This window comes from Gossypium hirsutum, chromosome A03 (genome assembly GCF_007990345.1).
Source record: "Gossypium hirsutum isolate 1008001.06 chromosome A03, Gossypium_hirsutum_v2.1, whole genome shotgun sequence".
NCBI lineage: Eukaryota > Viridiplantae > Streptophyta > Magnoliopsida > Malvales > Malvaceae > Gossypium > Gossypium hirsutum.
The window spans coordinates 17905366-17920009 of NC_053426.1; the positions used below are offsets into that span (position 1 = coordinate 17905366).

At 35.8% G+C, this 14644-nt stretch overlaps 1 protein-coding gene and 1 non-coding gene across 2 annotated transcripts; one reads left to right on the forward strand and one right to left on the reverse strand.

The window, feature by feature from the left end:
* Nucleotides 1–11083: 11083 nt before the first annotated feature.
* On the reverse strand, nucleotides 11084–13355 carry LOC107886139 (activating signal cointegrator 1). The gene is made up of 4 exons (XM_016809983.2): nucleotides 13098–13355; nucleotides 12014–12697; nucleotides 11816–11914; nucleotides 11084–11543 (listed from the first exon to the last, which is right to left on the reverse strand). Exons 1-4 carry the CDS (start codon nucleotides 13245–13247, stop codon nucleotides 11265–11267), a joined length of 1212 nt encoding a protein of 403 aa, XP_016665472.2. The 5' UTR covers nucleotides 13248–13355; the 3' UTR covers nucleotides 11084–11264.
* A 120-nt stretch (nucleotides 13356–13475) lies between these two features.
* Nucleotides 13476–13556, forward strand: TRNAL-CAG (transfer RNA leucine (anticodon CAG)). Its single transcript has one exon. It is a non-coding gene; the product is annotated as a tRNA-Leu (tRNA).
* Nucleotides 13557–14644: the final 1088 nt, after the last annotated feature.

Genomic DNA, 14644 nt, shown 5'->3' on the forward strand with positions numbered 1-14644 from the left:
TTAGAGAAACCATAAATCCTACACCCTTGAAGTTGCAATGGGATATATTGAAGTTATAATGGTGAATCTTATCTCTCTGAAGTTTTAGTGGAGCAGATTGAAGCCACTAATCTTATCTCCCTGAAGTTGCAGTGGAGCAGATTAAAAATAACAAATCTTATCTCTCTAAAGTTGCAGTAGAGCAGATTAAAGCTATAAACTTTATTTCCCTGAAGTTGTAGTGGAGCAGGTTGAAGTCACAAGTCTTATCTCCCTGAAGTTACAGTGGAGCAGACTGAAGATTACAAATCTTCTTTCCCAAAAGTTGCAATGGAACAGATTAAGCCAACAAATTACAAATCTGATCTCCCTGAAGTTGCAATGGAGTAAATTGAAGTTACAGATCTTATCCCCCTGAAGTTACAGTGGAGTAGACCGAAGATAGCAAATCTTATCTCCCTAAAGTTGTAGTGGAGCGATTAAAACCACAAGTCTTATCTCCCTGAAGTTGCAGTGGAGCAAACTGAAGATAGCGAATCTTATTTCCCTAAAGCTGCAGTGGAACAGATTAAGGCTACAAATTATAAATTTTATTTCCCTAAAGTTACAGTGAAAAAATTGAAGCTACTAATCTTATCTCCCTGAAGTTGCAGTGGAGTAGATTGAAGCGGCGATTCCTATACCCCTGAAGTTGCAGTGGGTTAGAATGGAGCTACTTGAAAAAGAGAAATACCAAAGAGGTCAAGATTTGACAAGACCAGGAAAAATTGGCCCTTTTTAAAGTCTTTGCTCCATTCTTGTTACACACAGTGAGCAAATAGGGGCAGCTGTGGAGGCCCAATTTCGCCTGAGCCCATATTACAAACAAATAAAATAAAAATTAAACCAAAAAATAAATTCCATGTCAGAATGTTGTCCATTACAATATGACCCAATGGCCCAAATAACTAAAAAAACCCTAATGGCCCAAATGACCCAAAAACCTAAACATATTCAGAAACCCTAGTCTCATTTGTGCGCTACACCCCTTTCTCTTTCCTTGGCGACGTGCACGCCGCCTGAGGCCTGGCGCCTTGGCCATTTTGCACCAAAATGGAAAAAGTTAGCTTTTCTCTCCTCCATTGACCTCGCCAAAGCCTGCAAAAAGAACAAAGAAATGTGACAGAGCAAAAAAGGTAAAAATAGCAGAGAAACAATAACAAGCAGAAGCAAAAAAACAAAAACAATATATTGTATCATTCGGCTAAAAAAGCCATGGATAATGTATCTATTGGAGGACACGAAAGTTGAATGCAAAAAAAAAGGCAATCAAAAACAACAAAATAGAAATTTTAAAGGTGAAATTTTTGTTTTTCTCGAATCTATTAGTACGCATATATATAAAATAATAACAAGGCCAAAGATTTTACCGGAGATACATCGTCGTCGCCATATTGGTCCTTTTCGCTGATTCGAGGAACCTGGGAACCTTTTAGGGTTCTGGCGAATGCCTCATCGGTGAAAGGTGAAACCTTTCAATTTTTGTTCCCTAGGGCGAGTGTCGGTTGGATTTATAGGGTTTTAAACCCCAGATCTGAGTTTATTTCAAAAACGGGGTAAAAAATAGTTTTGTGCATCTCCGGCCACCGTGGAAAGTGGCGCCGTCGCCAGTGACCGACGGTCGATGTGGCGGAGGTTCGCCGGGGCTATGAACAGCCTAAGACGGCCTTAAGAGAAAAAAAGAAGAAGAAAGTTTTTTTTTTAAATGAAGGCTGAAAGTGGAATTTTTTTAAAAAAAATTGACATAAATAGGGTTGCGAAACAACATCGTTTTGGGATTCAAGTTCAGACGCCAAAACGGCGTCGTTTTTCCCTCAACCCGCACCTTGACCCGATCTGCTCAGAGGATCCGTGTGTTTTCAACTTTTGGTATATTTACGCGATCAACCCTTCCGCTTTTGCGATACGCTTCAGTTTAGCCCTTTTTCACCTTTTTGAATTTTTAAATTTGGCCATTGATTTTTTCGTGTGCTTCAATTTAGTCCCCAGTTCGTTGATCTGCAGAGGAAATGACATGTGTCCTAGGGATGGGGCTAATTTCTTATTTAGTCCCCGCTTGTTTTTGCGCATTTGATTTTAATCCTTTACTTTATTTTATTGTTTAATTTATTTAATTTATTATGATTTTTACTTTAAATTTTGTTTATATTCTGATTAGTCCCTTACTTTCGATCTTTTACATTTTATTTTTCTTTGTATTTATTTATTTATTTGTATTTATACATCTATTAGTTTTTCTGTTTTTGTTTTTTTGTTTTTTTTCTTTTTTTTCTCACTATTATTATATTATTTTATCTATTATTATCATTTATTTATGTACTTTAGTACAAAGTGTACCCTTAATTTTATTTATATTTAAATTTGATCCTTTATTTTCAATATTTTATAAAATATTTTCCTCAATATTCATTTATGTATTTATTTATTTATTTCTTTTCTTTATTATGTTTAAAAATTAGTATTGTCATTTCATGTGCATATTTTGTCATTATTATTATTTTTTTATCATTATTATTTACTTTATTATTTATTTTATTTTTCTTTGATTGTTCATATTAGTGTTAAAATAGTATATATTATGTGATTATTGTCATTACATGCATTATGAAATGTTCTATCAATAATTTATATTATCATCATTTATCGACGCGACATTTCATTCGTATATCATCGTTCCGTTTTCTACATCACCATTTTATCTCATTTCGTTAAAATTATGTTGCGTTTAAATGTATTTATCCATAATAGGTCGTTTTATATTATACGCCGAATAAGAGAAATACACATCGTAAATATTACACTTGTTATTATTCAAAATTTTCGAAATAAGGCAATGTTTCGTATTTGGTGACTCCAGAAGTCGTACCTTAACTTACGGGGTTTTGATTTTTCTCATTGAACCTAAATAACCAAATATCTTTTTAGAATTAAAATACATAAGATTTCAAATAAAAAAAATAAAGGCAAGCTTATTCTCAAAGGTTAAAGATGTCGTGTCCTAACTTACGGGATGTGACATCTTGCTATCACGAGACGAGAGGGTCTTTAACGTTTGTTTCGATTTATTCAAGCGCCTTTTAAGTAAAATTAATATTAATACAAAGAGGGATCATATTTTGAACTATCTTCAAATTTTTAACTTTTGACACTGAGACATGAATTAATCAATTAGGTACCAATTTTGGGCGTTACGAGGGTGCTAATCCTTCCTCGTACGTAACCGACTCCCGAACCCATTTTTGGATTTTGTAGATTGAAAAACATTGTTTTAATAAATTATAACGATTGAATTTAAGAGGTGACCCGATCATACCTCATAAAAAAGGATTTGTAACGACTCTCATTTTTGTTTTAAAATAAAAATTCGACAGTTTCAAAAATTGTTTTGACAATATATATATATATGAAATGTTAGTATTTCCTTTGGTACATTGGCAGTGTAATTTTTTTATTCTACAAGCATCTTTACAAAATTGAAAAGTCTCCTTTAAAATATTTTATTATACACCCAACAATACTTCGAATGAGATCGTAATACAAAAAAAGTTCGTTTTAAGGATCCCACAACAAATATTGATAGTTTTATGGCTGCGGATTTGACTCCAGTGCTGATAGAGTCATGGAAAGATAAATTGCTGAGAAAGGGAATTCATGGCTCTACTGGAGAGGAGGTTCTCGAGTTATTAGAGGGAAATGTCACGGAGACAACGATTAGTGGAGTTTCCACAACCAACTTTCTCTGAGAGAATCCAACAGATTTTGATTAGAGACATGGCAACCACGGTGGTGGTGAAATTGTTGGGATGTAATTTAGCCAATTCCACACTGCAAAATGGAATCCTTAATATCTGGAAGCCTTCACATCCCTTGCATCTCATGGATGTTGAGAATAACTATTATCTAGTCAAATTTTAGAGTAATGACGATTATGAAAATGCATTCATTCAGGAGCCGTGGACTGTCTTTGGAGAATACCTCACGTTTAATTGTGGAGTCCAGATTTAAATCCCCTTCAGCCGTTCCTGAATCATGTCATGGCTTGGGTTCGTTTTCTTTGTTTACCAGGGAACTTTTATAAGAGAAAAATTTGGGAAGAAATCGGCAGTCTAATTGTTAAGGTGACTAAACTTGACTTTAAAATAGATTGTGGATCTAGAGGACGGTTTGCTTGTATGGCAGTTTTTATCAATCTAAAGAAACCACTCATACCACATGTTTTGATCAACGGCACGGTGCAATGTATTGAGTACGATTCGCTACTGGTAGTTTGCTTTTTGTGTGGCCGATATAGCCACGTGCGTGATCTTTGCCTTTCTAAAGAAACTGTGATGAATGGTGAAATGGCCAAAGAAGTAGTCATAGTGGACTTACCAGAGAAGGAGAAGGAGAAGATGGAGGAGTCATGGAAATCGTTTGGCCCACGGATGTTTGTTGAAAGAAAATCTCTGAATAATTCAAGGGGTAATGAGAATCTAACAACAAAAAAATTACCTAAACAAGGGATGGGCTTCTGATTTAATATTTTTTCGAAGATTAGAGATGGCATGAATGGAGCGATAATGGAGGAATTTTCGTGGGTCATGTCTTAGAAAGGAGAATTTAAAAAAAGAAAGGAAAGAAAACTTTCACAAATGAGGGAATGAGTAGCTTGTTTCAAGCAAAGTGGGCCAGTCTTATGGTAGAAATTCTGGGCCTGTTGGTAACGTTGATGTGATGGAGGGTAACGGGCCAGGTTTAATAGAAATAAGAACCCATTCAAGGCCCACACACGAAAGTCCAGATAAGCTTTCTGATCTAATTGAGATTGCTTTAAAAACTGACTTAATTTCCTCTTCTTCATAACAGGTCCACGAAGTCTTAGTGGGACTAAATCGGATGAGAACCCTTTCAAGACCCACACATGAAAGCCCAAGTAAGCTTTCTGACCCAATTAAACTTGTTATAAAATCTGACTTAATTTCCTTTTCTTCACTTCAAGTCAACGATGTCATAGTAGGACAAAATCAGACATAAAATTCCAAGGACCAGGATGTATGTGAAGCGAATTTTTTAGAATTTTTGAAACAAGTTGGTTCGAATAGTGCATTAAATTGAAAGGATGAAAAGGTCACTGTTCCAAAATCTGATTCTCAACCATTTTTATTAAATTCTAAAGAGGGGTCAGTTTCATTGGGTATAAATGCCCACTTTAACCCTACTTTTGATAGGTTGGTTGATTTAGTGGTAGGTTTAAATAGTAAATTTCTTAATCCAAAAAATCACTCGACTTTCACTTTCAAGGATATTGGAGGAATTATTCATGCCAAGCCTCTTGAAACTGGTATCATGGTTGGAAGAGGTAAATGGACCGCGTCTTCGAAAGGGAAGGGGTCAGGAATTAAGTGTATTGTTCATTCTAGTGGTGGCATCAGCAAGATAATTTGAGAAAGAATGGGCATTTTGAAATTTATGGTAATGCGAGGGTCCTTCTAGCAAATACTATGAATTCTATGGCCAAACTTATTAGCTCCCAAATTAATTTTGAGGCTAAAAAGGAGGGACATAGTAGTGACGGGAAATGTAATGAAGGTATCTAACTGACATGTAATATGAAACGTTTTTTTCCTCTTTTAATTTTCTATATATTCATGAGTTTATCTATTTTTTCGCGGAATTGTCAAAGATGTGCTAGCAACAAGTTTTTGCGGTTTTTTCATGAGCATAATAAAGAGTACAAGTCGAATATTGTTGGCCTCTTAGAAACAATAGTTAGTGGTAGTAAAGCTAATTCGGTCATTGCTGGTCTTAGTTTTTAGAATTCTCATCGGGTGCAAGTAATAGGTTTTTTAGGGTATCTAGGTCGGATGGAAGGAGTAGGTTTAAGTGAAAATTATATGGAGCCATCCTTAATTTGTTTTGACTAAGGTTTTTGACAATACTCTTCAGCGACAGATTTATATTGTCTTTGTCTATGGTAGCCCTGATAGTCGCAAACGCAAAGGAGTTTAGGATGCTCTGAAAGTGACCATTCTGTGTTCCAACTCCCCTTATATGGTTGTAAGAGATTTTAATGCAATTTTAGCCTCTAATGAAAAAAGGGGTGGACGAGTTAATGGGAAAAGGTGTTCTTTCTTCGGGAATTTTATGGGTTCCTCTGAGTTACATGACTTGGGTTTTAAAGGTGTATCCTTTATATGGCATAAGGGTGGTGTTTTTTAGCATCTCGATAGAGCTATTAGATGGCTTGTAAAATTCCCAAACAGTTCTATCACTCATCTTCCAAGAATCAAGTCAGATCACAAGGCCCTTCTTATATCTTTTCAACCTTAGACCCATTCTCCTTTGGGTAGACTGTTCCTTTTTTGGCAGGTTGGATTTGAGCATGTTTATTTTCCAGAGTTTATTAAGAAGAATTGGAAATTCACGGGTTCTATGTCCAATTCTCTTTCTAACCTTACGAGTCATCGTAAGGACTGGAATAAAAAAGTGTATGAACACATTGGTTTTTAGAAAAAAAAGACCGATTCAAAAATTAGACAATATTCTAAAGGATATAGATTATTCTCATTCTGAGTCTTTATTACAGCTGGATTTGAAGGTTAGAAAGGAGCTGGAACAGGTCTTGTATCATGAGGAACTTCTCTGAAAACAGAAGGTAAGATGTAATTGGCTTTCTTTGGGGGATCGCAATACAAAATTCTTCCATAGGTGTACACTCAAAAGGAGAAATCAAAATTGGATCATGACTTGAAAAAATAAGGTAGAGGATTGGATTTTTATGAGGAAGAACTGCGTTATGAGACGATTCATTTTTTCGAGAATTTGTATGGTGAGGAGTAAGTGATAACGAGGGAATTCCCCCTAGTTCGTTTCTAAAGCTTAAAGATGATGAGGCTTATTTTTTAAGTAAACCGTTTCGAATAAGGAGATAAAGGTTGTTTTGTTTGATATGGGACCTTTAAAGTCTTCGGGGAGTGACGAATTTCATGCCTTTTTCTTTCAGAGTTAATGGGATCGTTTTGGGGATTTGGTTTGCTCGTGGGTCAAGAGAATTTTTGTTGGAGAGAAAATCAATCTGAAGTTGAATAATACCTTATTAGTTTTCATCCCAAAGGTTCAGAATCCTGAATTTTTCTCTTAGTTTTGACTGATTAGTTTGTGTTCGGTTCTTTACAAGTTGGTGATGAAAATTATTGCAAATTGATTTAAACTAGTTTTTCCAAAAATTATTGGCCAAGAGCAAACTAGGTTTATCACAGGAAGGAGTATCACAGGTAACATCATTATTTCACAAGAGGTATTCCATTCCATGAGAATTAAGAAGAAAACTAGAAAATGGTTGGCCATCAAGGTTAATCTGGAGAAAGCCTACAATCGAGTACACTGGGAGTTTATCAGAGCTTCCCTTCATGCTGTAGGTATTCCAAACTTTCTCAGTAATGTAATTATGTCTCTCATTACTAACTGATGCATCGTTGAAGCACCAAATATATCCCTATAGAAATAATAAAAAGAATAGTATAAGGGAAGTAGAGCTAAATCCTCAAAGGCTGGATTTGCACAATGTCTTATTTCATAATATCCCGAACAGAATCATGCCCAAGAAAACCTGCATACTTGGGGAAAAAAATAAAAAGACAGAATAAAAAAGACAATTAAAAGTTGATTACAATTGTGAAATTAAATAAATTGTTAAATTTTAAAATAGAAAATATAAAAATAAATAGAGTTTGGGAAAAGAGAGAGTTTCTTATGTGGCGAGATTTTATCCTCCGTTGTCTCGATCCTCCTTGAGTTCAATCCTTGGCTTTTAGGTGATCCTTCCTGAACTGAATAAGCCAGTTATGGTGAAAGAGGACGTCTATGACTACCCGCTCCACTTAGGGTTTAGACTTATAATTTAGAGGAACCTAACTCTAGCCAACCGTAGCTCATGTGGGACCGTCTTACACTAGATCATCATTTCCCAATGACGAATCCCATGCCATTTTCTCTTGGGCTCGACAACCACTGACGCAGTAAGCTAGTAAGCTAATGAACCGACTGTGCAACCTTCCTAAAATATACAAAGCGGCCATTCCTTGCACAAGTTGGAAAGATCACTTTTGAAGGGACATGGACGAAAGCGTCAACCCCGTAATGCGGAGAAGTGATGAATACTCATTGAGAAGGCTAAGCGCAGATTCTAAGCCTTATGAACCTTTTTTGGGGATTTTTTGACAACTTTTAGCTAGATGGATTTAGTGGCTCATACTTTTGGGAAAAGAAATAAACTTAATAGAAAATGGAATTTTATTCAATAAAGAAAAGAACAAGGCTAAGCTTTTTTTGGGAGGGAGTGTTTACAGAAAAGATGATATCCAATTTGAGTCATTCCATCCCCTATTTATAGTCCTAGGAAACCTAGTCTTTCTTACTTAAATTCTAAAAGATAAATACAGATAATTAAAGATAAATAAAGATAAAAGCTAAAATAAAATCTAAATAATAATATCTAACAATTATCCTAATATAATTAAAAATTAAATAGAGTCTTGTGTTTATAAAATATCTCTTCTTTGCATTTTTGTCCTTATGTCTTCCATGCTTGTATTTCGGCACCACATTTTTTTCCTATGTCGTATGTTGGCCCACTTTATCTCCAAATTCACACTTTTCGCCCCCAAATTTAGTTTTGCCTTCAATTTAGTCCCTAAAAAGATAAAAGACCATAAATAGCCCAAATTAGTAAGATCATACTCAAAATAAATATACAATTAACACATTAAAGTATGTCGTTCTAGAGTATTATCACTAACTCTGCTATGCAGATTCTTTGGAAACATATATCGACATAGAAATTTTGTCCGTCTAGATGTGTTCATCAAAGATGCCCATTGTCACATTATCTCTTTGTTTTCTACATGAAGTGGCTCGGTCATAGTATCCATTCTAGTATTCATTCTAGAAAATAGAGACCTATATGTCTTTCTTGATCAAGTCCTTCTTTATCTCACCTTTTCTTTGCAAATGACCTTATTCCATTTGGTCAAGTGGAAGAGGATTAAGCCATCATTTTGAAAGAGGTGTTGGACAGCTTTTGTGATTATTCTGGTCATACGATTAATGCTAATAAGACGAATGTATGCTTCTCTAAAGGAGTAAGTGCTAATTTATGTGGTAAACTTTTTCATATCATTGGTTTTCACAGAGTTCAAAATCTTGAAAGTTATCTGAGGGTACCTCTGTTTCATGAAAAAGTAACTAATAGAACATTGCATTGTGGTGGATAAGGTTCATAGCAAGTAACAAAGTTGGGAGGCAAGGAAATTATCCTTAGCTGGCAGAGTTACTTTAGCTCAATCGATTCTATTGGAGATTCCTAGTTATTTCATGCAGTCTATGTTGACCCCTAAAGGCCTTTACGAGGAAATTGAGAACATAGTGCACCAGTTTGTTTGGGGATTTTGGAGCAGGAGCTGAAAAGTGGCTTTGGTTGGTTGGGAAGACGTTTGCCAACCTCGGAAGCATGTAGGGATTAGCTTCTGGAAACTGCATGGTCATAATAATTCCTTCATAATGAAGTTGGGCTTTAAACTTGTGACTGATTCCAGAATCCTTTGGGTCGAGGTTTTTCATGCTAAATATGGGGTTACCAACGGAATTCTTGATCACCGATCAAGGAGAAGATATTCTTTCCTGTGGAGAGCTCTCACCAAGGTTTAGCTTCTTATTTGACGAAATTTACTCTGGTCAATAGGGGATGGGAGAAACATCAAGTGTACAGGGCCTCTTGTTAACTTTTTGATCATTCAATTTTTGATCGAAATTGTTTGCTAACTGATATGGTTGTAGATGGTGGTACTTGGAACCTTGATTTATTTCGATTTTAGCTGCCAGAAACAGTTGTTCGTAAGATTATTAGAGTCCCTCTTCCATACCCAACAGTAGGGGTTGATAGGATCATTTGGAAAGGTACATTGATATGTTCTTTTTCAGTTAAAAGTGAATATGGGAAAGTTCGGGAAACTTCCTAAAGGCCAAATGATGCTATATGGAAGATCCCCTAGAAGTTTCAAAGACCAGAAAGGGTTAGGTTCTTTGTTTGGCTTGCTCTCAAGCGGAGGCTGCTCACTAATATGGAAAGAGCCCGGCATGGTATAGGTCATAGCTCGACTTGTGAGGTTTGTGGGTACATCACTGAAGATGTATTACATGCTATCAGGGACTGTTTTGCTACAATGGATATTTGGAATCTTTTAATTCCTACTTGTAAAATTATTAACTTCTATTCAAGTAATTTATAGTAATGGACCGTCTCAAACTTGCAGAACGTGCATGACTTAATATTTGGAAAAGCAGATTGGAAATGCTTTTTTGGAATCCTCATATGGCGCATATGAAAAAATTGCAATATTTTCATTTTTCAAGGGGTGTCTTGGAATAGTATCGATGCTATTAAGGTCCCTTATAGTTGGGCCAAACAATTTATGATGATACGAAAATACTTTAGGTTTCAATTTCGTATTCCAATCTACATGAAAATTGGGTTTACTTGAATATTGATGGTTCCGTAAGGTTAAAGGTTGACTCTGCTTCAGCAGGAGGAATTGTGCAAGACAAAGCTGGGAATTGGATCTTTGGCTTTAATAGATTATTAAGGAGTTGTTCAGTGTTTGAGGTTGAATTGTGGGGCATCTTAAATGGCTTAGACATCTTGATTGATTGATGTTATGATATGCGTTGGTTCAGACAGATAGTCTTGAAATGGCTACTATCGGGAGGGACTCACAAAAGAATATAACTCTACTTTGATTAGGAGAATTCTTCAGCAATTTTCTCACCTTCAACATTAAAACATTTGTCATATCCCTTGAAAAGAGAATCAGGAAGGTAATAAACTGATTAAATTAGCCCATTTGGATAGTCAAGGATTATAAGTTTTTGTAATATCTCCATTTGGGAAAACGAGTTCTGTGATGTAATTTTTATTTTTATTTTCTTCTTTGTCACCAAAAAAGAAATAGTACACTTTCTGAGTTCAAGCTCTTGTGCTTCATTTAATTTCTCTTCAGAAAAGCAAAACGCTATATCATTGATTCACTACTGAAAAAAAATTAAGAAGAAGGTTTTGATTCATCAATGTAATATAAAGACTAGAATATAAATAAAAAAAATATTCGGTAAGCAAGATATTGATGTTAATGGTAATATAGAGAACATTCAACATCATCCTCTGCTGCATCCAGACCACAATTCGCTTCAGTGTCTTTGCCTAAACTTCCATTTCAAGTTGCTTCTATCTTTTTATCGGTCATAAAATATTTCAACTCATTGCTGTCATGTTGCACCCTCCCTGTAATTTCCAAGCACAAGCCACTAACAGGGCTCTTACTTGGCTGTTTACTCTTGGAACCCTTCTTACTGGGGACCGGACTTAGAAAAACTGGTTGCAGTTTAAGGTTTGGATTCGGTTTAATCCTGTTTGCTTCCCTTTCATCTGGTGGACGTAGAAGTATTCTGTTCTCGGATTCTAGTTCTGAAACTTCGTCTTCATTCAATAGGACCTGAGGGAAAAATGTAGTATCTATAAATTTTCAAAAACAAATAATGCACAAAAGAAAAGATCAAAGCAGTTAAAAGCTACATGGTAGAGCAAGAATCCTGAAAAAGAAGTCGGACGACCTAGACATTTCAAGCACTGAAGACAATGATTACTATGAGTGAAAGCGAAACCAGGAAGGAAGGAAGATTCAGTGCAAGTGAAACGGCTAATACGTGTTTGAAATTTTATTAGTGAAATGTAAGCAGAAATCAGGTCATTGGAAAGAGCTAATACCTTGCGTCCCACTAAATCAAAAGTCACAAACACTTTACTTCGTTTCAAACGTTCAGCTTCTTCAATCTCCTCTTGTTTCTTCTTCAGAAATTCCTTCTCCTGAGAAGAAAAAAACATGCAGTGCAAGTGACTTTCAAGCAAACACATGTAGTAATAACCTCTGGTCTCAAAGAGTTAGGATTTAAAAACATGATATACCTCCTTTGATAGCCAACTGTTACCCTCAATCTCATAGTAGTCACTTTGGTCATCAATAACTGTCGTACGTGCTGCAGCGTTTCTGTCATATTCTACAAGCCTTTTTGCGTAAGCTTCAGCTGCTGCTTCAGCATCTGATACAGGAGTGAAGCTTCCTTCAAGACCAGCATACGTGCTCCCTTCTCTAAGCACTAGAGCACCACAGAAATTGCATGGCCCCTCTCCTTCCTGCTCGCAGACTATCTTACCACATGAAAGACAATTACTGACCAGTCTGTGTTGGCGAGCTTGGCACGAGCACGGTTTCCCCTGGTGGAAGACAATCGACCCTTTGGCTGCCTCTGCAAGTGAAACAACTTTACCAGCTTTCTTCTTTTTAGAATTACCTTGGTTCCCTTTATGCATGTTTCTTGAATCACTAGCATCATTCGGGATTCTGTTTTCCTGATTACCAGAAATGACATTCTTTTTTGGTTCAGCCCGATAACTAGAGCCCGCAGCCTCTTTTGGAGTCTTAAATGGTTTCTTCGTTCCACTGACAGAGATTTCACCCGAAGGTGGTTTGACATAGGCTTGAAGTTTCGAAGCAGGGATGGCTGCATTGCCGGTGCAGAGATCTAAGTGACCTCTCCGCCGCAAGTACTCTTCGGTAACAACTTTTCCTGCTTCTTGTCCAATAATATTCTGCAAAACAAATGAAATTTAATACTTCGATAAAGAATAAAGCTATTGCAGCTGAGATTAGGAAACTTGACATGATACTTAATGTTAGATTTTGACTCCAAGAACTTGGCTCAATGGTTAGTGCATGTTTCGAGTTCAAACATCAAAGTTCTAAAAATAATTTGTGAAAATTCTACAATAATAATAATATAATGGAGGGATAATCATTCATAAAAATCAATTATCCATCGAAATTTGAATCATCAAAAATCATCTTGCAAGTTGCCAACACATCTAATATCAACTAAACCCAATCCCAGATCAACAGACACCCTCAAAAACAATCCGCCCTTTCAAATTAAAAGAAAAAAAAGAAATCCATAAACCCTAAACTCATAACAAGAGAGTGAAAGAGAATTACGTCAAGATATTCTTTGGCGTCAAGAGGATGAGCCAACTCGCAATAGGAAACTAACCCAGAAATAATTTCAGCATCCAAATACAAACCCGTCTCTATTTTTTTACACAAATCAATCAAAGCCTTCTCCAGCCATTCTCCTGCCGTCTCCATTATTTTCCTCTCTTGTGCTTCAGCAGAAGATCACAGGGCACTTTTCCGTAAAAAGAAGGGAGTATGATTGGTATAAAGTGGGAAAAATGTAGAGGTCTTGGGAGCCGTAGGTTGCAATCTTTTTGAGCTGAGATGGCAAGATCTTAGTCGTTGACGTTTGTTGGATAAATTTAATTGATTTAATATCAGTGATTAGATAGTTTACCATTAAAACGCCCGACCAAAGATGTCAAGATGGCCGAGTTGGTCTAAGGCGCAAGTTTCAGGTACTGGTCCGAAAGGGCATGGGTTCGAATCCCATTCTTGACAAGAATTTTTATAATTTTTCTTTCCATTTTATTTCAAATTTTTTTAAATTTTTGAATCCCTTATTTAAGTACTTATTCTTTAAAGCCCTTGTTCAACTCTTTTTTTTTTTTGAAGCCCTTATTTAACCCCCTTTTTTTTCTTTTAAGTCCTTATTTCACTTTTAAAATTTTTAAAGCCCTAATTTAACTTATTTTTGCTTTTAAGTCCTTATTTCACTACTTTTTTTAACTTTTGAAGCATTAACTTTTTTTTAGTTTTAAGTATTTAATTTTTTAAAGCCCTTGTTTAACTTTTTTTTATTTTTGAAGCCCTTATTTAACTTTTTTTGCTTTTAAGTCCCTATTTTACTAATTTTTTGGCTAAACTACACATTTAAGCACCCAACTATAAAAAAAATCATTTTATGCACCCAAAATAAAAAATGTATAATTTAAGTACTCGTGTTATATAGTTCATTCATTTTGATCATGTAACACCCCTACTCATATCCGTCGCCAGAATAGAGTGCAATGTATTACCGAGGAGTATGGAACACTGACAGATAATTTAAATCATTTATCATTCAAATACTGAGATTGATTATAAAAGTTCCTTTAATGGACCCTCGAGGTCCAAAGCATGCATTAGGATCGGGTCGGGACTAAATCGGAGTTGTATGAAATTTTTCACAAAATCCCAAAATTTTTCTCATTTACAAGGGTCACACGCCCGTGTGGTGTGGCCATGTGGCTCCATTGGCCGTGTCTCTGAGGCATGTAACTCTCTAACTTGCATCTATGAAGAAACTCGGGTCACACGGGCTTAGTACACACCCGTGTTGTCAGGCCGTGTGTCACACACAGTTATGACACACGCTCGTGTGTCTACCCGTGTGGACAAAAGTTAGGCTATTTTCCAGCCATATTTCTCACTCATTTGATCCTTTATCTTCACTCACATTTAATACATACAAAAACTAATTTAGGATATTCAACCGAGCCTTACACTTAATGCCATTTATCAGTTGTACATTTCATGTAAATAACAAGAAACGTATATCGGCTCAATTCCCATTAAATTTCTCTTGTACTTATACTTTTTCACATTAT